This window comes from Salvelinus sp. IW2-2015, linkage group LG23 (genome assembly GCF_002910315.2).
Source record: "Salvelinus sp. IW2-2015 linkage group LG23, ASM291031v2, whole genome shotgun sequence".
Taxonomy (NCBI): domain Eukaryota; kingdom Metazoa; phylum Chordata; class Actinopteri; order Salmoniformes; family Salmonidae; genus Salvelinus; species Salvelinus sp. IW2-2015.
In genome coordinates this window covers 44,628,487-44,651,397 of record NC_036863.1, presented here as the reverse complement: position 1 = coordinate 44,651,397, position 22,911 = coordinate 44,628,487, and the positions used below count along the sequence as shown (strand labels likewise).

Here is a 22,911-nt window from a genome sequence, read left to right as displayed (position 1 = left end):
AAGTAGGAAGGCATTGATAGCTATGGCTGGCCGCCCGTTCCCCAGACCTGATTCCAATTGAGCACATCTGGGACATCATGTCTCGCTCCATCCACCAACGCCACGTTGCACCACAGACTGTCCAAGAGTTGGCGGATGCTTTAGTCCAGGTCTGGGAGGAGATCCCTCAGGAGACCTCCGCCACGCTCATCAGGAGCATGCCAGGCGTTGTTAGGGAGGTCATACAGGACGTAGAGGCACACACACTACTGAGCCTCATTTTGACTTGTTTTAAGAATTACATCAAAGTTTGATCACCTGTAGTGTGGTTTTCCACTTTAATTTTGAGTGTGACTCCAAATCCATACATTTGATTTCCATTGATAATTTTGTGTGATTTTGTTGTCAGCACATTCAACTATGTAAAGAAAAAAGTATTTAATAAGAATAGTTCATTCAATTCAGATCTAGGATGTGTTATTTTAGTGTTCCCTTTATTTGTTTTGAGCATGTACATATGAAGTGGGTTAAACAATATGTAAACATTATTTAAAGTGACCAGTGTTCCATAACTATGTATGTCTCCCGAGTGGCGTGGCTGTTTATGCTGGTGAATGAGGACCCAAAAGCGACGTAATAGAAACAGAGTCTTTATTCCAGTATCAAACAAACAATGATTCTCCTGGATATATCAAAGGTAAATCCAAAAACAGGAAACTGAAATCCTCTCGTCAGTAGAGAGGAACGACTGGAGACGCGACCACAGACTGCAGGTCGCTTCAGGAAGGCACAGGCCGTGCTGACATAGACACCTGCTCACACGCAGCATCTGAAGAAGGCAAAACACGGACAGGGGCGAACAAGGACACAGGACAGCAAACATCAAACAAGAATCCGACAAGGACAGAAGCGGAAACAGAGGGAGAATAGGGATCTCTAATCAGAGGGCAAAATAGGGGACGGTGTGAAAGAGTAAATGAGGTCGTTAGGGAATGAGAAACAGTTGGGAGCAGGAACGGAACGATAGAGAGAGAGAGCGGGAGAGGGAGAGAGGGAGGAGGAGAGAGAGGGATAGAAAGAGGGAAAGAACCTAATAAGACCAGCAGAGGGAAGCACAGGGACAAGACATGATGATAAAGACAAAACATGACAGTACCCCCCCACTCACCGAGCGCTCTCTGGCGCACTCGAGGAGGAACCCTGGCGGCAACGAAGGAAATCATCAATCACGACGGTCCAGCACGTCCGAGATGGAACCCAACTCCTCTCTCAGGACCGTAACCCTCCCAATCCACTAAGTACTGGTGCCACGTCCCCGAGAACGCATGTCCATGATCTTCCGTACCTTGTAAATAGGAGCGCCCTCGACAAGGACGGGGGGGGGGGAGGGAAGACGAACGGGGGCGCGAAGAAAAGGCTTGACACAAGAGACATGGAAGACAGGGTGGACGCGACGAAGATGTCGCGGAAGAAGCAGTCGCACAGCGACAGGATTGACGACTGAGAGACACGGAACGGCCCAATGAACCGCGAGTCAACTTGCGAGAAGCTGTCGTAAGGGGAAGGTTACGAGTGGAGCCACACTCTCTGACCGCGAACAATACTAGGACTCTTAACCTACGTTATTGGCGGCTTCTCACAGTCTGCGCCTGTAACGGCAAAGTGCAGACCTGACCCTCCTCCAGGTGCGCTCACAACGTTGGACAAAAGGAGCGGAGGGACGCTGGACTCGGCGAGCTGGGACGAGAACAGAGGAGGCTGGTACCCAAGACTACTCTGAAACGGAGATAGCCCGGTAGCAGACGAAGGAAGCGAGTTGTGAGGTACTCAGCCCAGGGACTGTTCTGCCCAAGACGCAGGGTTTCGAAACGAAAGGCTGCGTAATATGCGACCAATCGACTGATTGGCCCTTTCTGCTTGACCGTTAGACTGGGGATGAAACCCGGAAGAGAGACTGACGGAAGCACAATCAAACGACAGAACTCCCTCCAAAACTGTGACGTGAATTGCGGGCCTCTGTCTGAAACGGCGTCTAACGGAAGGCCATGAATTCTGAACACATTCTCAATGATGATTTGTGCCGTCTCCTTAGCGGAAGGAAGCTTAGCGAGGGGAATGAAATGTGCCGCCTTAGAGAACCTATCGATAACCGTAAGAATCACAGTCTTCCGCAGACGAAGGCAGACCGGTAATAAAAGTCTAAGGCGATGTGAGACCATGGTCGAGAAGGAATGGGAAGCGGTCTGAGACGACCGGCAGGAGAGAGTTACCTGACTTAGTCTGCGCGCAGTCCGAACAAGCAGCCACGAACGGCGCGTGTCCCGCTCCTGAGTAGGCACCAAAACCGCTGGCGAATAGAAGCAAGCGTACCCCGAACGCCGGGGTGGCCAGCTAACTTGGCAGAATGAGCCCACTGAAGAACAGCCAGACGAGTAGAGACAGGAACGAACAGAAGGTTACTAGGACAAGCGCGCGGCGACGCAGTGTGAGTGAGTGCTTGCTTTACCTGTCTCTCAATTCCCCAGACAGTCAACCCGACAACACGCCCTTCAGGGAGAATCCCTCGGGGTCGGTAGAAACCACAGAAGAACTAAAGAGACGGGATAAGGCATCAGGCTTGGTGTTCTTATTTCCCGGGCGATAGGAAATCACGAACTCGAAACGAGCGAAAAACAACGCCCAACGAGCTTACGTGCATTAAGTCGTTTGGAGAACGGATGTACTCAAGGTTCTTATGGTCAGTCCAAACGACAAAAGAAACGGTCGCCCCTCCAACCACTGTCGCCATTCGCCTATGGCTAAGCGGATGGCGAGCAGTTCGCGGTTACCCACATCATAGTTGCGTTCCGATGGCGACAGGCGATGAGAAAAGTAAGCGCAGGATGGACCTTATCGTCAGACTGGAAGCGCTGGGACAGAATGGCTCCCACGCCACCTCTGAAGCGTCAACCTCGACAATGAATTGTTTAGTGACGTCAGGAGTAACAAGGATAGGGCGGATGTAAAACGCTTCTTGAGGAGATCAAAAGCTCCCTGGGCGAACCGGACCACTTAAAGCAAGTCTTGACAGAAGTCAGGCTGTGAGAGGGGCAGCACTTGACCGAAATTACGAATGAACGCCGATAGAAATTACCGAAACCGAGAAAGCGCTGCAACTCGACACGTGACTTAGGAACGGGCCAATCGCTGACAGCCTGGACCTTAGCGGGATCCATCTGAATGCCTTCAGCGGAAATAACAGAACCGAGAAATGTGACAGAGGAGACATGAAAGGCGCACTTCTCAGCCTTCACGTAGAGACAATTCTCTAAAAGGCGCTGGAGTACACGTCGAACGTGCTGAACATGAATCTCGAGTGACGGTGAAAAAATCAGGTATCGTCAAGGTAAACGAAAACAAAGATGTTCAGATGTCTCTCAGTACATCTTAACTAATGCCTGAAAGACAGCTGGAGCATTAGCGAGACCGAACGGAGAACCGGTATTCAAAATGCCCTAACGGAGTGTTAAACGCCGTCTTCCACTCGTCCCCTCTCTGATGCGTACGAGATGGTAAGCGTTACGAAGGTCCAACTTAGTAAAGCACCTGGTCCCTGCAGAATCTCGAAGGCTGACGACATAAGGGGAAGCGGATAACGATTCTTAACCGTATGTCATTCAGCCCTCGATAATCCACGCAGGGGCGCAGAGTACCGTCCTTCTTCTTAACAAAAGAAAACCCGCTCCGGCGGGAGAGGAAGAAGGCACCACGGTACCGCGTCGAGAGAAACAGACAGATAATCCTCGAGAGCCTTACGTTCGGGAGCCGACAGAGAGTATAGTCTACCCCGAGGGGGAGTCGTCCCCGGAAGGAGATCAATACAACAATCATACGACCGGTGAGGAGGAAGAGAGTTGGCTCTGGACCGACTGAAGACCGTGCGTAGATCATGATATTCTCCGGCACTCCTGTCAAATCACCAGGTTCCTCTGAGTAGAGGGGACAGAAGAAACAGGAGGGATAGCAGACATTAAACACTTCACATGACAAGAAACGTTCCAGGATAGGATAGAATTACTAGACCAATTAATAGAAGGATTATGACATACTAGCCAGGGATGACCCAAAACAACAGGTGTAAAAGGTGAACGAAAAATCAAAAAGGAAATGGTCTCACTGTGGTTACCAGATACTGTGAGGGTTAAAGGTAGTGTCTCACATCTGATACTGGGGAGAAGACTACCATCTAAGGCGAACATGGGCGTGGGCTTCCCTACTGTCTGAGAGGAATGTCATGTTTCCGAGCCCATGCTTCGTCATAAAAACAACCCTCAGCCCCAGAGTCTATCAAAGCCTGCAGGAAGCAGCCGAACCGGTCCAGCGTAGATGGACCGACAAGGTAGTACAGGATCTTGATGGAGAGACTAGAGTAGTAGCGCTCACCAGTAGCCCTCCGCTTACTGATGAGCTCTGGCTTTTACTGGACATGACATGACAAAATGTCCAGCAGAACCGCAATGAGGCAAAGGCGGTTGGTGATTTCTCCGTTCCCTCTCCTTAGTCGAGATGCGAATACCTCCAGCTGCATGGGCTCAGTCTCTGAGCCGGTGGGAGGAGATGGTTGAGATGCGGAGAGGGGAAGCACCGTTAACGCGAGCTCTCTTCCACGAGCTCGATGACGAAGATCTATCCGTCGTTCTATGCGGATGGCGAGTGCAATCAAAGAGTCCACGCTGGAAGGAACCTCCCGGGAGAGAATCTCATCCTTAACCTCAGCGTGAAGTCCCTCCAGAAAACGAGCGAGCAACGCCGGCTCGTTCCAGTCACTGGAGGCAGCAAGAGTGCGAAACTCTATAGAGTATCCGTTATGGATCGATCACCTTGAAATAGGGAAGCCAGGGCCCTGGAAGCCTCCTTCCAAAAACTGAACGATCAAAAACCCGTATCATCTCCTCCTTAGTTCTGATAATCGTTAAGACACTCAGCCCTTGCCTCCCAGATAGCTGTGCCCCACTCCCGGCCCGACCAGTAAGGAGTGATATGACGTAAGCGATCCGAGCTCTCTCTCTTGAGTACGTGTTGGGCTGGAGAGAGAACACAATATCACACTGGGTGAGAAAGGAGCGAACATCAGTGGGCTGCCCAGAGTAACATGGTGGGTTATTACCCTAGGTTCCGGAGACTCGGAAAACCAGGAAGTAGCTGGTGGCACGAGACGAAGACTCTGAAACTGTCCAGAGAGATCGGAGACCTGAGCGGCCAGGGTCTCAACGGCATGAACGGCGCATTCCTGCTCGTGTCTGCCGAGCATTGCTCCCTGGAACTCGACGGCAGTGTGTGAGAGAATCCATAGTCGCTGGGTCCATCTTGGTCGGATTCTTCTGTTATGCTGGTGAATGAGGACCCAAAGCGACGTAATAGAAACAGAGTCTTTATTCCAGTATCAAACAAACAATGATTCTCCTGGATATATCAAAGGTAAATCCAAAACAGGAAACTGAAATCCTCTCGTCAGTAGAGAGGAACGACTGGAGACGCGACACGACTGCAGGTCGCTTCAGGAAGGCACAGGCCGTAGCTGACATAGACACCTGCTCACACGCAGCATCTGAAGAAGGCAAAAACACGACAGGCGCGGAAACAAGGACACAGGACAGCAAACATCAAAACAAGAATCCGACAAGGACAGAAGCGGAAAACAGAGGGAGAAATAGGGACTCTAATCAGAGGGCAAAATAGGGGACAGGTGTGAAAGAGTAAATGAGGTCGTTAGGAGAATGAGAAACAGCTGGGAGCAGGAACGGAACGATAGAGAGAGAGAGCGGGAGAGGGAGAGAGGGAGGAGGAGAGAGAGGGATAGAAAGAGGGAAAGAACCTAATAAGACCAGCAGAGGGAAGCACAGGGACAAGACATGATGATCAAAGACAAAACATGACAGTGGCGGTCTAAGGCACTGCATTTCAGTGCTAGAGGTGTCACTACAGACCCTGGTTTGATTCCAGGCTGTATCACAACCGGGCGTGATTGGGAGTCCCATAGGGTGGTGCACAATTGGCCCAGCGTCGTATGGGTTTGGGTTTGGCTGGGGTAGGCCGTTATTGTAAAGAATTGATATGCCTAGTTAAATAAACGTTAAATAACATAAATACATATATAGGGAAGCAGCTTCTAAGGTGCATGGTAGAGTAATCATGTGGTAGCTGTCCAGTGACAGTGACTACATTTCATGGCAGGGTACTGGGTGGGGGCTGGCTAGCGGTGACTATTTAACAGTCTGATGGCCTTGAGATAGAAGCTGTTTTTCAGTCTCTTGGTCCCAGCTTTGATGCACCTGTACTGACCACGCCTTCTAGGTGGTAGTAGGGTGAACAGGCTGAGGTCCTTGATGATCTTTTTGACACCGGGTGCTGTAGATGTCCTGAAGGGCAGGCAGTGTGCCCCCGGAGCAGACTGCACCACCCTCTGGAGAGGCCTGCTGTTGAGGATGGCGCAGTTCCCGTACCAGGTGGTGATACAGCCCGACAGGAAGCTCTCAATGGTGCATCTGTAAAAGTTTGTGATGGTCTTACGGTCCAAGCCACATTTTTGCAGCCTGCTGAGGCTTATTGTCAGTGATGTCTACGCTGAGGAACTTGAAGCCTTCTAGGTGGTAGCGGGGTGAACAGGCTGTGGCTCGCGTGGCTGAGGTCCTTGATTATCTTTTTGGGCCTAGGGTGTTGGGTAAGGTATAGTACACCTCCTTAACTATCCTCTCAATGCACTTCATGATGACAGTAGTGAGTGCTATGGGGCAATAGTCATTTAGTTCAGTTACCTACACTTTCTTGGGTACAGGAACAATGGTGAATATCTTGAAGCAAGTGGGGACAACAGACTGGCATAGGGAGAGATTGAATATGTCTGTAAACACTCCAGCCAGCTGGTCTGCGCATGCTCTGAGGATGCGGCTAGGGATGCCTTGCGAGGGTTAACACGCTTAAATGTCTTACTCACGTTGGCCACGGAGAAATAGAGCTCATAGTCCACAGGAGCAGTGGTGGCCCACGTCAGTGGCACTGTGTTTCCCTCGAAGTGGGCTAAGAAGGTTGAATATGTCTGGGAGCAAGACATCGGTGTCCGCGACATGGCTGGTTTTCTCTTCATAATCTGTGATTGTCTGGGGTCCCTGCCACATACGTCTCATGTCTGAGCCGTTGTATTCCAACTCCACTTTGTTTCTGTACTGACGTTTTGCCTATTTGATTGCCTTACAGAGGGCATAACTGGACTGTTTGTACTCAACCATATTCACAGTCACCTTGCCGTGGTTAATTGCGGGGGGTTGCGCTTTCAGTTTTGCATGAATGCTGCCCACTATCCACGTTTTTTGGTTTGGATAGGTTTTAATTGTCACAGTGGGTACAACATCCACTTGAAGCTTTCTGATGAATTCAGTCACCATGTCAGTGTATATGTCAATGCTATTCTTAGAGGAAACCCGGAACATATCCCAGTCCGCGTGATCAAAACAATCTTGGAGCATGGATTCCAATTGGTCAGACCAGTGTTGAACAGTCCTTACCACTTGTACTTCTTATTTGAAAATCTACCTATGGCAGGGGAGGAGCAGGATGGAGGCATGATCTGATTTGGCGAAGGAAGAGCGGGGGAGGACCTTGTAGCCGTGCCTGAAGCAAGATTAGCAATAGTCGAGAGTTTTTGAAGCGTGAGGGGTGCAGGCAATGTGTTGATACAAATTTGGTAGCATTTTCCTCAGATTTGGTTTAGTAAAGTCCCCAGCTACAATAAATGGGGCCTCAAGATATGCGGTTTCCAGTTTGCACAAAGTCCAGTGTAGTTCCTTGAGAGCCGTTGTGGTATCAGCTTGAGGGGGAATATACACGGCTGTGACGGAGATCGAAGAGAATTCTCTCGTGAGGCAAAGCGGCCGGCATTTGATTGTAGGTCGGGTGAACAATAGGACTCGAGTTTCTGTATATTACCACAATCACACCATGATTAGTTAATTATGAAACGTACACCTTCACCTTTCACACCCACTTAAGCCTTAGCCTCACCCATCTCTTTAAGGATTCACATGTGAAGCCAGGTGCTAAACAGTGAGTACAGTAGTATAGTATATGTCAATCTAGCAAACCAGGCTACAAACAGCAACTTTCTAAACAATGTTTTGGTTTGTTTCTAGCTTGTTAGCTAGCTAGCTAACAGTGTGCTTTGATTGACTCCATTGTCTTAGTTGAGATGTTGACATCACTGGTGTGATCCACATGTTGCAGGTCAGTTGTGGCCAGGCCCATAGCGTAGACCGTGGTTGGTGCTTTCATTTGTGTGTGCTCTGTGTTTGATTGAGCTGTTCTGGACAAGAAGTTAGCTACATGTAGTTATTTGCCTTGTTTTATTGCATGTGGAGTTGGTATCTTTGTAGCCTTAGCAACATTCTCTGCAGTCGCTTGGGGGCTGTGAGAAAGGATTTCTTGAAGATCGTCTTGGGGGTTTGTGGTCGCTGTGTATTGTGATGAACTCCCTACCATGCAGATACTGGTCAAACATGCAAAAACAATGGAGAGACATTCTTTCTCAAACTGTACATATCTTTGTTCTGTGTGAGTCAATGTTCTGGAGGCAAATGCAACAGGTTGTACTTTTTGTAGAAGGTCTGCACCCAAACCCGTCTCACTGGCATCACACTGCGGTGTGACTTCATCATTCAGGTCGTAGTATTTGAGCACTGGGTGTTGTGTGACTAACTGTTTGATAGTCTCAACTGCTGTGTCATTTCTGTGGTAGACATGTCCATTCAATGTCCTTGTTAGTCAGTCTTCTGAGTGGCTTACACACATCAGATAGGCGGGGCATGAATTTTGCAAGATAGTTCACAAACCCCAACAGCCGCTGTAGTGACTTGATGTCGGTCTGTATACCCATATTCTGAATGGCTGTTATTTTCTCTGTGTCAGGGCAAAGGCCCTCTGTGGTGAGAAGATGACCCATGTATGTCACACTAGGTAGCTTTAACCTGAGTATATTTTTGTTCAGCTTTAGGTTGGCATCTCTTGTTCTCTGCAGACGAGCTGTAAGGTTTCTGTCATGATCTATGTGTGTCACCACATCCATAGAGTAGAATGTAATTTGCGATCACACTCACTCATTTTAGTCCCTGTAGTCATTCATCCTCTCTGCGCTGGTATTCTTCAGCTGCTGGGTTGATTCCAAATTGCATTCTCAGAAATCTATACTTTCCTACAGGTGTCCAGGAAGTTGTTAGATAGCTGCTCACTTCATCAAGTTTCACTTGCCAATATCCATCTTTGGCATCGAGTACTGAGAATACCTTTGCGCTGGATATCATTGGTAGAATATTTTCTATTGTGGTCATCTGGAATTGGATCTCAGTAAGGCTTTGTGGAGTGCACTGAGGTCCATGCATATTCGTAGTTTACCAGGTTTTAATAACAACCATGTTGCTGATCCACAGTGTTGGCTGTGACTTTCATGATGTCTGCAATGTCCATTGAATGTATGGCCTTTGTGATCCTTTCCTTCAGTGGAATAGGCATCCGTTTTGGTAGCTGCTGCACAGGCCGGGCTGCATTGTCTACTTCTAGGTGTAACTCTCCAGGAAGGCAGCCAAGCCCATCCAACACATCCTTGCACTTGGAGATGATCTCCTCAGTTGTCATGATGACCTCAGTTGATGTGGTGCTTGGGGTGTCAACGTGATGTAGCACATGGCTGTGGTTCACATGTAGTAGGCTGAGTCTTTCACATGTGTCAGATGACAGCGGAGGAAGCTGGGATGTCTTCAACTGAAATGAAAATTTTTCCCATCATGATCTGCTGAGATTGCATTCTCCTGTTGGAAATGATCAGTGTGCCGTCATATAGCTTGAGTGTAGCTTTGCTGGGTAGGAGAACTGGGTTACTGTCTTGCATGACTCGCTGTTGGTCCCCATAGCTTATGACATTCACTGTTGATCCTGTGTTTAGTTGACATTTAATTGTATGGCTGGGGTCATATGTCAATGGCTCATCACGGAGTGGAGCTAGCTTAAGGTTAATGAACCATTTGTTTGCCTTGTCTTCCACAGAGTTAACCCGTGAGATGTACCACATTGCATCTGTTTGGTCATCTGACTCATTACGGTCCTCTAATAGATTAAGTTGAGGTTTGTGTTGTGCTTGTTTATAAACTCTGGCAAAATGGTTTCGTTTGCCACATGCTTTACAGGTTTGAGTTTGAGTTCATTGTATTTTTACAGGGACAGTGCACATTAATCAACGTTTCAGTAAAAGTGCTGGTTTTAGCCAGCTGGCTAATTTTCAACCGCAGTCCCTGGGCAGGTTATTAAAAACAATTACAATATAGACAATCATTGAGCAGTGAGCACACGCAGAGCAACATAGGACAAGCAAGACGTATCATACAGACAGAGCAACATAGAACAAAAAGCAGCAAGACAAGGTGACATTGTATGCTTAGCATTTGGCTTTGGCATGTACTGAACCACAGTAATGACAGGGTCAGTCGTTTGGCATTCTATGTTTGTAAGTATCCCCTGTAAACTCTGTCTGTTTACGACCTTATGTTTGGCGTATTGATTCTGAACGTCGCTCAATGGAGGTATAATGTACAGTCTTGTGTTTATTCACTTGAACGACACGTCAATGGATTTGTTCAGTGTGAGGTTAGGTTCTCTGCGCATGCACGCTCGCACAGCTATATCTTTAGTGCCTATGACAGGCCTGTCACAGACTATTTCCTCTCGTAATGCGCCAAATTCACGTGTCTGCTAGCTTCCTCAGATTTGCAATGTACTGCTCTGATGTTTCACATTGACTTTTGTTGACAAGCATTACACATGTGACTATTAAAACCTACCCTAAACAGAAACTGTGGATAGATGGCAGGATTCGCGCAAAACTGAAAGCGTGAACCACCGCATTTAACCATGGAAAGGTGACTGGGAATATGGTTGAATACAAACAGTGTAGTTATTTATTCCCTCCGCAAGGCAATCAAACAAGCGAAATGTCATTACAGAGACAAAGTGGAGTCGCAAGTCAACGGCTCAGACACGAGACGTATGTGGCAGGGACTACAAACAATCATGGACTACAAAAAGAAAACCAGCCATGTCACGGACACGGACGTCTTGCTTCCAGACAAACTAAACACCTTCTTTATTCCCTCCGCAAGGCAATCAAACAAGCGAAATGTCATTACAGAGACAAAGTGGAGTCGCAAGTCAACGGCTCAGACACGAGACGTATGTGGCAGGGACTACAAACAATCATGGACTACAAAAAGAAAACCAGCCATGTCACGGACACGGACGTCTTGCTTCCAGACAAACTAAACACCTTCTTTGCCCGCTTTGAGGATAATACAGTGCCACCGACGCGGCCCACTACCAAAGACTGTGGGCTCTCCTTCTCTGTGGACTACGTGAGTAAGACATTTAAGCATGTTAACCCTTGCAAGTCTGCCGGCCCAGACGGCATCCCTTGCCGCAACCTCAGAGCATGCGCAGACCAGCTGGCTGGTGTGTTTATGGACATATTCAATCTCTCCCAATGCCAGTCTGCTGTCCCCACATGCTTCAAGATGGCCACCATTGTTCCTGTACCCAAGAAGGCAAAGGTAACTGAACTAAATGACTATCGCCCCATAGCACTCACTTCTGAGCATCATGAATGCTTTGAGAGGATAGTCAAGGATCTTATCAACTCCACCTTACCTGTCACCCTCGAACCACTTCAATTTGCGTACCGCCCCAATAGGTCCACAGACGATGCAATCGCCATCACACTGCACACTGTCCTATCCCATCTGGACAAGAGGAACACCTATGTTAGAATGCTGTTCATTGACTACAGCTCAGCATTCAACACCAAAGTACCCTCCAAGCTCATCATTAAGCTTGAGTCCCTGGGTCTCAACCCCATCCTGTGCAATTGGGTCCTGGACTTCCTGACGGGCCACCCCCAGGTGGTGAAGGTAGGAAACAACATGTCCACTTCGCTGATCCTCAACACTGGGGCCCCACAAAGGTGCGTGCTCAGCCCCCTCCTGTACTCCCTGTTCACCCATGACTGCATGGCCATGCACACCAACTCAATCATCAAGTTTTCAGACGACACAACAATAGTAGGCTTGCTTATCAAAAACAACGAGACACTCTATACGGTGGAGGTCAGCACATTCTGAGTGTGGTGTCAAGAAAACAACCTCTCACTCAACGTCAACAAAACAAAGGAGATGATCGTGGACTTCAGGAAATAGCAGAGGGAGCACCCCTCTATCCACATCGATGGGACAGCAGTGGAGAAGGTAGAAAGTTAAGTTCACATCACGGACAAACTGAAACAGACAGTGTGGTGAAAAAGGCTAAACAGCGCCTCTTCAACCTCAGGAGGCTGAAGAAATTTGGCTTGTCACCTAAAACCCTTACAAACTTTTACAGATGCACAATTGAGAGCATCCTGTCGGGCTGTATCACCGCCTGGTACGGCAACTGCACTGCCCACAACCGCAGGGCTTTCCAGATGGGGGTGCGGTCTGCACAACGCATCACTGGGGGCTAACTACCAGCCCTCCAGGACACCTACAGCACCTGATGTCACAGGAAGGCCAAAAGATCATCAAGGACAAGGTTAGTACAGGTGCATCAAAGCTGGGACCGAGAGATAGAAGCTATTTTTCAATCTCAAGGCCATCACTAACACAGAGAGGCTGCTGCCTACACACAAACTTGAAATCATTGGCAACTTCAATAAATTGATCACCTGTCACTTTAATAACATGTACATATCTTGTATTACTCATCTCATATGTATATAATGTATTTTATACCATCTATTGCATCTTGCCTATGCCGCTCGGGTCATTGCTTGTATATTTATATGTATATATTCTTATTCCATTCCTTTACTTAGATTTGTGTGTATTAGGTAGTTGTTGTGGAATTGTTAGATATTACTGCATGGTCGGAACTAGAAGCACAAGCAGTTAGCTACACTCGCAATAACATCTGCTAACCATCTGTATGTGACCAATAAAATTTGATTACGATTACCTCTAGTAGATCACATTTCTGGATGGCTCCAAGTGTTTCTGTAGCGCATCTATCATTTTTATCGGGTCAGTTCTTTCTGCTTCAGGCATATGAGGATGACGCTGTTTGAGATGACATTCGTTTCCCCCATCACAGTTAGCCGAGTTGCATCATTTTGCTTCCTTTTCATCCAGACCCATAGCCATCTCATAGTTTTCCCATTGTGAAGTATAGATCTATTTGGTTCTAACACTGTTTTGTGTGGTGTTTGTTCTATACAATAGCAAGGTAATGTTGATGAGAATGTCTTTACTTCAGAGGCCATGCAATTCAATACTCATCTTTAAAACAAAAGCAATTTAGGTCAAACGAGTCCATATTAACAAAGGAAATGGAAGGACTAACAGTACAGTTAGATAGGAATAAAAACTGTACCATAGAGGCACAGAATAAGTTAGAGGAAAAACAAAAAGAAATGGAGGGAATTATTCAAGAAAGATAACGTGTAATATATTAGGCAATATGATACATAAAGCGAAAAATTAACCAATTATATATTACTGAAACTGGTAACAAATGACGGAGTCGCCCATTCAACAAACGATTATTTGAAAGAGAAAGCAAAGTACTTTAAGCATGTTTTCATTTTAGTCTTCTCCTGTTCTCAGCTCCTGCTTTTCCCAGTCTCTCTTTTTCTCGCTTTTCTGCTTTTGACCATTGCCTGTCCTGACTCTGGGCCCGCTTGTCCTGTCTCTGAGCCCGCCTGCCGACCTGTACCTTTGCCCCACCTCTGGATTGTTGACCTCTGCCTACCCTGACCCTGAGGCTGCCTGCCGTCCGGTACCGTTGCCCCACCTCTGGTTTACTGACCCCTGCCTGCCTTGACCTGTCTATTGCCTGCCCCTTTTGGACAATTAAACCATTGTCAATTCGACGTTGTCTGCATCTGGGTCTTACCTTCATTCCTGATATGATCGTGCAATCAGTGAAACACAAAGGCCACAATAATTGCTACAAAAAAATGACTCCATAGATTTTTAGATCAGACAGCAGGCTCAATCAACCAATGACGTCATTGGCGTTACTCCCATGGCCCGAAAATACAGATTTAACGCATAATTATATCTGAAACACCCTCTCATCACTCATTATGTAGGGAGGGATACATTGGTCGGCTAATAGAGGACTAGTAAAAGACTCAGTCCACTACTTGTGAGAAAAAAATTGTAATATATATATATTTTTTATTAAGGTTTTTCAGGGGGTGCTGCAGCACCCTCAGAACCCCGACTTCCCACGGCTATGCTATTCACTCAGTGTAATGAAAAAATGTCTAGCTAAAACTGATAAAATCTTGCTGTGCAATGACAGAAATTTGTTCAATTCGGTCTATGCCTTCTCAGAGTATAATATGTCTAGATAGTCATTTAACCAGACTGCTATGGACTATGGAATATGAACTTGTAAAACTGTGCTGTCCAACTGAAATACTCCATCATACATTGCCACCTAGTGGCGTCATTTAATAGTAGCATCTTTACAATCGCAAATATCAATCAAAATCACACATGAATGCAGATAAAACATTTATTTGCAAATCATTTTTATATTTCTTAAGCAGTTCATGATCACTATAATTTTCACAATCCTTATCATTACAGAGGCAGTCATTTGCAACAAAATATAATACACAATCTTCTGGAACACTGTGTAATGCATACATCTTAAAACAATAAATACATAACAGTTTAACAGGATTTTTTTCATGTATAGTTTGTGAGCTTGTTTTATTTCCCCTTTTTGCATGGAGAGCACTTGTGGAAATAGTGAGAGCAATTTGGCTCAGCGCAGAGGAGGTGGTTATTATTAATATGAACTCATTTTTCCCCATTAAATGACAACAAAACAAGTTAACGGTAATGTGGGAAGACTCGACTGTGTAGAGTACTGACGACTTAAATAGATGGAGTACTGCCAACTCAAGTAGGATGGACGAAACAGTGTGAGAGTAAAGTGAAGTTGCAAAACCAAGTAAAGGGAATAAACTCAGCACAGAAAAAATTATCTGTAACTTCTTCTAACCAATAATACGTTTTCTTCACTCATTCAATAATGCATTCACTCCTTTACAATATAAATGAATGGTTTCATACATTATCATTTGAAGGCTGTTGTATATATCGTACATACATTTGACAACCATATCATTATATCCTTTTTTTCAATAATAGTGATGCCCCTGTTCATATAGGCAATCACGTACATTTAAAATAAACTTAAATATCCAATCTTTCAACATATTCAAATAACTTTCTAATCTAGCAAACATATCACTGATTAAACACAGACAATGGGAGAGTCCTGAGAAGAGCTTTCTGTGCTCTGTGCAAAGACATGGCATAGAGCACAGTAAAGAGGGGAGAGAGAGAGAAAAACAGTGAGAGTGAGAGGAAGAGACAGAAGCGAGAGAGGGGGGGGGGGGGCGTGACAGAAGCATTGTTTTAATTTGTAAGATCACGTTTTCCCACTTCTGCCAGCATATTGTGTTTGCAGCCATGTTGTTGCAAGCACAATGCTTTGTTATACTGTAGATGGGTTACTAATGACTTATCAGGTTGTGAAAGAAAGAGACAAGTTACTACTTTGTACATCTTTGCAGAGAGACCGAAACACAGTTGGCCTCAAATGAAGACATATTTGTGATATGACTGATCATCATGGCAAAACACATTTTTAAGTGATATCGGCAATAGATTAATAAGAAGTCCTTACAGAGGAAGCATCTCAATGTTGATGGTTTAATGTACTGTTTAGTCTGTGGTTTGAGCAAAGGTGACATTTGGGGCGGAGGAGGGGGAGGCTGTATGGGTTACATTGCACATTTACCAGGTCTCCACTCATAGGTCACTATATAAGGAAAAGGAAAGCAGACATACATTGAGGAAGAAAAAAGTCTGAAAATATGCTGGTGCTTTTTAACACAACACTGCTTATAACAGGTTCTGAGAAGGATCATTAGGATCGAACGATTCTTCTCAAGACATCTACGATGACTGTCAACCATCTCCATTTCTGTTTCACCTTGATAAAAATCATAATTCAGACAGCAAGAGTAGTTGGTTGGTTGGCTACATCCTAGGTGTCTCATGTGCAGTAGCTAGCTGTCCCAAAACACGTGGCACTGGTTGATATGTAGAACTGCTCATGACATCGTCCCTCTGCCTTCATTGGTTGGACATACCTGCATGTCATTTTCTTAGTTGTGCTAACAAACATGAACACTTTTGTCATTTAACAGCATGTGCGCTGCACAAATGTAAAAAGACAAAAACAAATAAATGTTAAAAGCTTGAACGTTTAACCCTTTCCAAACAAACGTCTTTAAACAAAGCGTTTACGGCTAGGTTGGAGTTGCTGAGGGATGGTTGGAGGGTTGACCTAGCCATCTCGACCCTAAAGCTAAAAGTGACAGCTCTCATCTGATTGTCAAGATTCAGGCCTAGATTTGTGCTTTTTGAGGAGGGTTTATGCAGCGGGTGAAATGACTGAGTACATTGAACGTCACATTTTCAGAGCCATGGAAGATTCTAGCAGACAAGGGGTTTCTTGCGCAGGTCTCTTCTCGTCACAGTGTATGAGAAAGCAGCCATGTTTTTCAAAAAAAAGGTGGCACCAAAGCGTAGGCTGGGTAGAGACCCCAGGCAGCACTGTCTGAAACATCCCCTTCTCATGACACGACCCAACCTAAGTTTGTTAGCCACCAACAACTGCTCTGAAATACGACATGTTTTCATGAAGCGCTCTCCCCATTCAGTGAGGCATAGGGAAGGGAGGGGAAAGGGCAACTTGCAGAGATTTTGCTGCCCTGCTCCTGTCCTTTGTGCTCTGGCCAATACACACACCTCCTCATTCACAAATAGTGCATTAAAGCATACATCTTCAATACATATCAATATATTCTATCAATATACACTACCGTTCAAAATATAATATAACATCAAATTGATCAGAAATACAGTGTAGACCTTGTTAATGTTGTAAATGACTATTGTAGCTGGAAACAGCAGATTTTTTATGGAATATTTACATAGGTGTACAGAGGCCCATTACCAGCAACCATCACTCCTGTGTTCCAACGGCACATTGTGTTAGCTAATCCAAGTTTCTAATTTTAAAAGGCTAATTGATCATTAGAAAACTATTTTGCAATTATGTTAGCACAGCTGACAACTGTTGTTCTGATTAAAGAAGCAATAAAACTGTCCTTCTTTAGACTAGTTGAGTATCTGGAGCATCAGCATTTGTGGGTTCAATTACAGGAATTACAGTCTATTCCATGCGAGAAATTGCAAAGAAACTGAAGATCTCGTACAACGCTATGAACTACTCCCTTCACAGAACAGCGCAAACTGGTTCTAACCAGAATAGAAAGAGGAGTGGGAGGTCCCGGTGTACAACTGAGCAAGAGGACAAGTATATTAGAGTGTCTAGTTTGAGAAACAGACGTCTCACAAGTCCTCAACTGGCAGCTTCATTAAATTATACCCGCAAAACACCAATCTCAACGTCAACAGTGAAGAGGTGACTCTGGGATGCTGGCCTTCTAAGCAGAGTTGCAAAGAAAAAGCCATATCTCAGACTGGCCAATAAAATAAAGATTAAGATGGGAAAAAGAACAGACACTGGACAGAGGAACTCCGCCTAGAAGGCAAGCATCCCGGAGTCGCCTCTTCACTGTTGACGTTGAGACTGGTGTTTTGCGGGTATAATTTAATGAAGCTGCCAGTTGAGGACTTGTGAGACGTCTGTTTCTCAAACTAGACACTCTAATATACTTGTCCTCTTGCTCAGTTGTACACCGGGACCTCCCACTCCTCTTTCTATTCTGGTTAGAGCCAGTTTGCGCTGTTCTGTGAAGGGAGTAGTTCATAGCGTTGTACGAGATCTTCAGTTTCTTTGCAATTTCTCGCATGGAATAGCCTTAATTTCTCAGAACAAGATTAGACTGACAAGTTTCAGAAGAAGTTCTTTGTTTCTGGCCATTTTGATCCTGTAATCGAGCCCACAAATGCTGATGCTCCAGATACCCAACTAGCCTAAAGGTGGACAGTCTTATTGCTTCTTTTATCAGAACAACAGTTTTCAGCTGTGCTAACATAATTGCAAAAGGGTTATCTAACGATCAATTAGCCTTTTAAAATTATAAACTTGGATTAGTTAACACAATGTGCCATTGGAACACAGGAGTGATGGTTGCTGATAATGGGCCTCTGTACACCTATGGAGATATTCCATTAAAGAAAAAAATCTGCAGTTTCCAGCTACAATAGTCATTTTAAACATTAACAATGTCTACACTGTATTTCTGATCAATTTGATGTTATTTTAAATGGGGGGGGAAAAGTGCTTTTCTTTCAAAAACACCGACATTTCTAAGTGACCCCAAACTTTAGAACGGTAGTGTTTATATATATCTCAATGCTGCAATATACACTGATTGTACAACATATTAGGTACACCTGCTCTTTCCATGACAAACTGACCAGGTGAATCCAGGTGAAAGCTATGATCCCTCATTGATGACACCTGTTAAATCCACTTCAATCAGTGTAGACGAAGGAGAGGACACAGGTTAAAGAAGGATTTTTAAGCCTTGAGACATGGATTATGTATGTGTGCCATTCAGAGGGTGAATGGGCAAGACAAAATATTGAAGTGCCTTTGAACGAGGTATGGTTGCAAGTGCCAGGCGCTCCGGTTTGAGTGTGTAAAGAACTGCAACGCTGCTGGGTTTTTCATGCTCAATAGTTTGCCGTGTGTATCAACCATTGGTCCACCAGCCAAAGGACATCCAGCCAACTTGACACAACTGTGGGAAGCATAGGAATCAACATGGGCCAGCATCCCGGTGGAACGCTTTCGACATCTGGTAGAGTCCACGCCCCAACGAATTGAGGCTGTTCAACTCAATACTAGGAAGGCATTCCTAATGTTTTGTACCCTCAGTGTATATAGACTCATTCAATGAGTGTGTTTACACAGCATATGCGATGGAAGGCGTGGCATTTTTGGTCTGGTTTTGATAGCGGTGTGTGTGTGTGTGTGTGTGTGTGTGTACGTTTACCGCGCTAGTTAGATAGCAGAGGAAATGTTTGCTTTGCGCTTGCGTTAGCTGCATCCGTCTTAGCTCAGCAGTGTCTCTCTGGGCTGCTGGGAGGTGGGGGCGTGGGCAGGAATTCCTCAGTCCTGCTGTAGCGTCTCCCTCCAATTGAAGCTGTGATTGGGCCCGTGGGTTAATGGAAGGATGGGCGGGTCCACCAGCTGCCACACCCCCGTCTCCCCCATCTCCTCAGCCGCACAGAAACCTAGGTAAGGAATCTATACAGGGAGAGAAGGAGAGATGGATGCGTATTGAGGGACAATCTGGTTTCATTAGAGAAGTGTGCGGGGGGAGGGGCAGAGAGAGAAAGGAGGCAGAGAGAAAGGGATAAAGAGGGAGAAAACGAGAGATACATTAGGAGGGAGAGAGCGAAAGAAAGCGAGATAGAGAGCAAGAAAGAGATAGCAGATCAAGAGATGTCCTGAAGAAAGCATGCTGACCTTCCTGACCACTTGTACAAAGTCCTTGGCGTTCTGTGGGCTGAGGCCCTGCATCTGGCGAGTACATGCCTCCAGGGAGGAAGCATGGGCCACGATCAGCACAGTGTTTCCTGTGTGAGACCAGAGGGAGACCGCAGAGGTTACATACGTTTACATTTTTTGTCATTTAGCAGACGTTCTTATCCAGAGCGACTTACAAGAGCATTTGGGTTAAGTGCCTTGCTCAAGGGCACATCAACAGGTTTTTCACCTAGTCGGCTCGCGGATTCAAACCTTTCCGTTACTGGTCCAACGCTCTTAACCGCTAGGCTACCTACCACATATAACATGACTTACTGTACAGTACATATGGACTTACACACGCTAACTCACAAATACCATCACTTAAAGTACATGGACCAGTGGAGGCTTCTCAGAAGAGGAAGGGGAGGACCATCCTAATCAGTGAATTTCAGAAATAGATAAAACTATATTAAATATTCACTTCACCAAGTACCTGATTAAAACACACTGTTTTGCAATGGTCGATAGTAGTCTCAACTGCACCCTCTAGGGTAGCACCATGGTGTAGCCGGACGACAGCTATTTTCCATCCTCCTCTGGCTAAATTTATTTCAATACAAAACCTAGGAGGCTCGTGCTCCTCAACCCCTTCCATAGACCTACATGGTAATCATGACGACTTTCGGAGCACGTCCTCCAACCAATCAAAGTTTTTGCAGTATGAACTGACATGTTGTTCATCCAATTAAAGAATTAGAGAATGAACCTAGTACTACGCATGTGTGATTTAGAAGCTTGGTGAGTTGGTGACATTGTTGGTTAGATTGAGATTGGAATAGTGATAGCTAGTTAAGCGTTTTTAGGATATTCAATTAGTTTATTCAAACTACAGGACACGAAGGTAAATTATATATTGTTTTCTTGGTTTTATAACTTAATTTTTGTGTTAGTGCCGTTTATAAAATAAAAAAAAGTGCAGCAAGTAGCTAGTTTAGCTACCAGAGTGCAGTTTTCTCTGCCAGAATTGCTGCTAATGCTAACAACAATGTAGTGGATTTTTTGTTGAAGAACCCCTCATTGCCCACATCAGATGTTACGATGCTTTACTTGCTGAGCATATGGAAGTTTCTACTGTCTTCTTCTTTGACCATCTTCTTTGAGACAAAATCAATTCAGAATGATTTGATAGCTTCCATCTCACAATCCATTAAAAGTGAGATTAAAAGGTGACGCGGAGCATTTTGGCACATGGCAAATCAGCTGTCGCTCGCAGTTGTTAGCTGTGAATACAAATAGCCAATACAATTCCATTACAGAAGCGCCATCGTAAGTTTGTGCAACAAGTTTCTCCATGAAGTTAAACTCGGACTTTGTTCATTCTGAGATGTCCAACAGACTGCTCATTTGACACATCAAAGTAACCCAAGAAACGTTCCCGAATAAAGGCCTGATCATCCACATACCTGACTATAACTAACAACTGCGAACGACAGCTGAGGTCTGTGGTTTCATCCATTTGCCATGAGACAAAATCCGCTGTCAACCTTTTAATATAACCTTTAAAATGGATGGAAGCTATCAAATCATTCTGAATTGATTTCGGCATCAAAGAAGACAGTAGAGTCTTCCATATGCTCAGCAAGTAAAGCATCGTAACTTGTTGCCCAAACCTAGGACGGCGCTTATGTAATGGAATGTATTGGGTATTTGTATTCACAGCCAAGTCCCCCCCTGTTCCCTGATGAAGAGGTGATGTCCACTCCACTACCAGTGTCAACTCTCTCCTGACATGAACTGAAGCCGTGTCTCATGTACCTTCTCATCCACTGGTGCATTGAATGTTTCCTCTCCAAGCACTGTGAGTAGACCTGTCAATGTTCTCTCATTACTGTATGTAGAGTCAATCACATTCACAATCGCATTATTACACATCAATGTAATTTTAATCCTTGCTTGGACTAACTCGTTCTTAGCTCTTTTGTACTGCACCGTAGCCTTTGAACACAACTCATACCTCATACCCACATTCAATCACTGCTGCGATCCCTTCCCAACACTAAGTAGCCCTCTCATTCCCATTACATTTCTTTATTAAATGTATTAGGTTAAAATCATTTGTCTTTGGCGATTTTTGAAACGCACCGTCTTCTTCGTGTGATCTGTGCCTATACCGTGGTTCTCTTATAATCCTCCATTTTTGAAGTTTACCAGCCTCTATTGATGTGGATACGCACACGGTAACTCAGGATCATCCCGAGCAATTAGTTGCACAGATTTGCTCATCTTGACCGCATCATGAGTAGTTATTTAGGATGCAGGATGATTTGTAGATCAGGGATTCTGCAGAGCCTTGCTCAGGCCAAATCCTCTGGAACACTCTGAATATGTAGCATAGTGTTACTTCACAGTGACTGTCTAGTCTGCTTTGGTCCATCTTACCCAGGTTTTTGCACTCTGTCAGAATCTCCCTGGTGACCTGGAAGCTCCGGCTGATGTAGGTGTCATAGGACTCTGACACGCCAAGCTTGCTGATGGGAATATGAGGTCTGGAGGAGAAGGAGAGAAGAATCCATTAGTTACACTGAGCCATGTCCTCTGTAGCTCAGTAGAGCATGACACTTGCAACGCCAGGATACTGGGTTCGATTCCCGGGACCACCGTACGTGAAATGTATGCAAGCATGACTATGTTACTTTGGATAAAAGCATCTGCTAAATAAAATATTCAGAAAATCCTTATAATGACACTCTATAACATTTTTATTGCTGGCTATTTTCTGTTTACAATGTATTTTCACCTGACTGCAACACTTACCAAAGAGCTGCAGTTAGTTTCAGAATGGGTAGCAAGGAATTAGTTAGTCCTAAATATTTCCAAAACTAAAGGCATTGTATTTGGGACAAACCAATTATCTAAACCCTAAATCTCAACAACGTCTCGTAATGAATCATGTGGAAATTGAGGTGACTAAACTGCTTGGTGTAACCCTGGATTGTAAAATGGTCAAAACATATCGGTACAACAGAAGTTATGATAGGGAGAAGTCTGTCCATAATAAAGCGCTGCTCTGCATTCTTAACAACACTATCAACAAGGCAGGTCCTACAGGCCCTGGTTTTGTCGCACCTGGACGACTGTTCAGTAGTGTGGTCAGGTGCCACAAAGGGGGACTTGGGAAAATTGCAGTTGGCTCAGAACAGAGCAGCACGGCTGGCCCTTAAAAGTACACGGTGAGCTAACATTAATGTCGTGCATGTCAATCTCTCATGGCTCAAAGTGGAAGAGAGATTGACC

The 22,911-nt window shown here is 45.2% G+C and overlaps 1 protein-coding gene and 1 long non-coding RNA gene across 2 annotated transcripts in view; one reads left to right on the top strand and one right to left on the bottom strand.

Annotated features, from left to right (window-relative positions):
- The window catches only part of LOC139022926 (uncharacterized), a 54,027-nt gene extending 31,880 nt beyond the window's left edge, over positions 1 to 22,147 (top strand). Inside the window, exons 2-3 of the long non-coding RNA XR_011473998.1 lie at positions 21,337 to 21,475; positions 22,061 to 22,147. This is a non-coding gene — a long non-coding RNA (uncharacterized lncRNA). The remainder of the gene's footprint in view (positions 1 to 21,336; positions 21,476 to 22,060) is intronic.
- ubash3ba (ubiquitin associated and SH3 domain containing Ba) overlaps positions 14,588 to 22,911 on the bottom strand; it is a 58,347-nt gene continuing 50,023 nt past the window's right edge. Inside the window, exons 11-13 of the mRNA XM_023968339.2 lie at positions 22,057 to 22,163; positions 19,615 to 19,724; positions 14,588 to 19,392 (exon numbers count right to left, since the gene is read on the bottom strand). Coding sequence (XP_023824107.1) covers positions 19,255 to 19,392; positions 19,615 to 19,724; positions 22,057 to 22,163 — 355 coding nt within the window. The 3' untranslated portion in view covers positions 14,588 to 19,254. The remainder of the gene's footprint in view (positions 19,393 to 19,614; positions 19,725 to 22,056; positions 22,164 to 22,911) is intronic.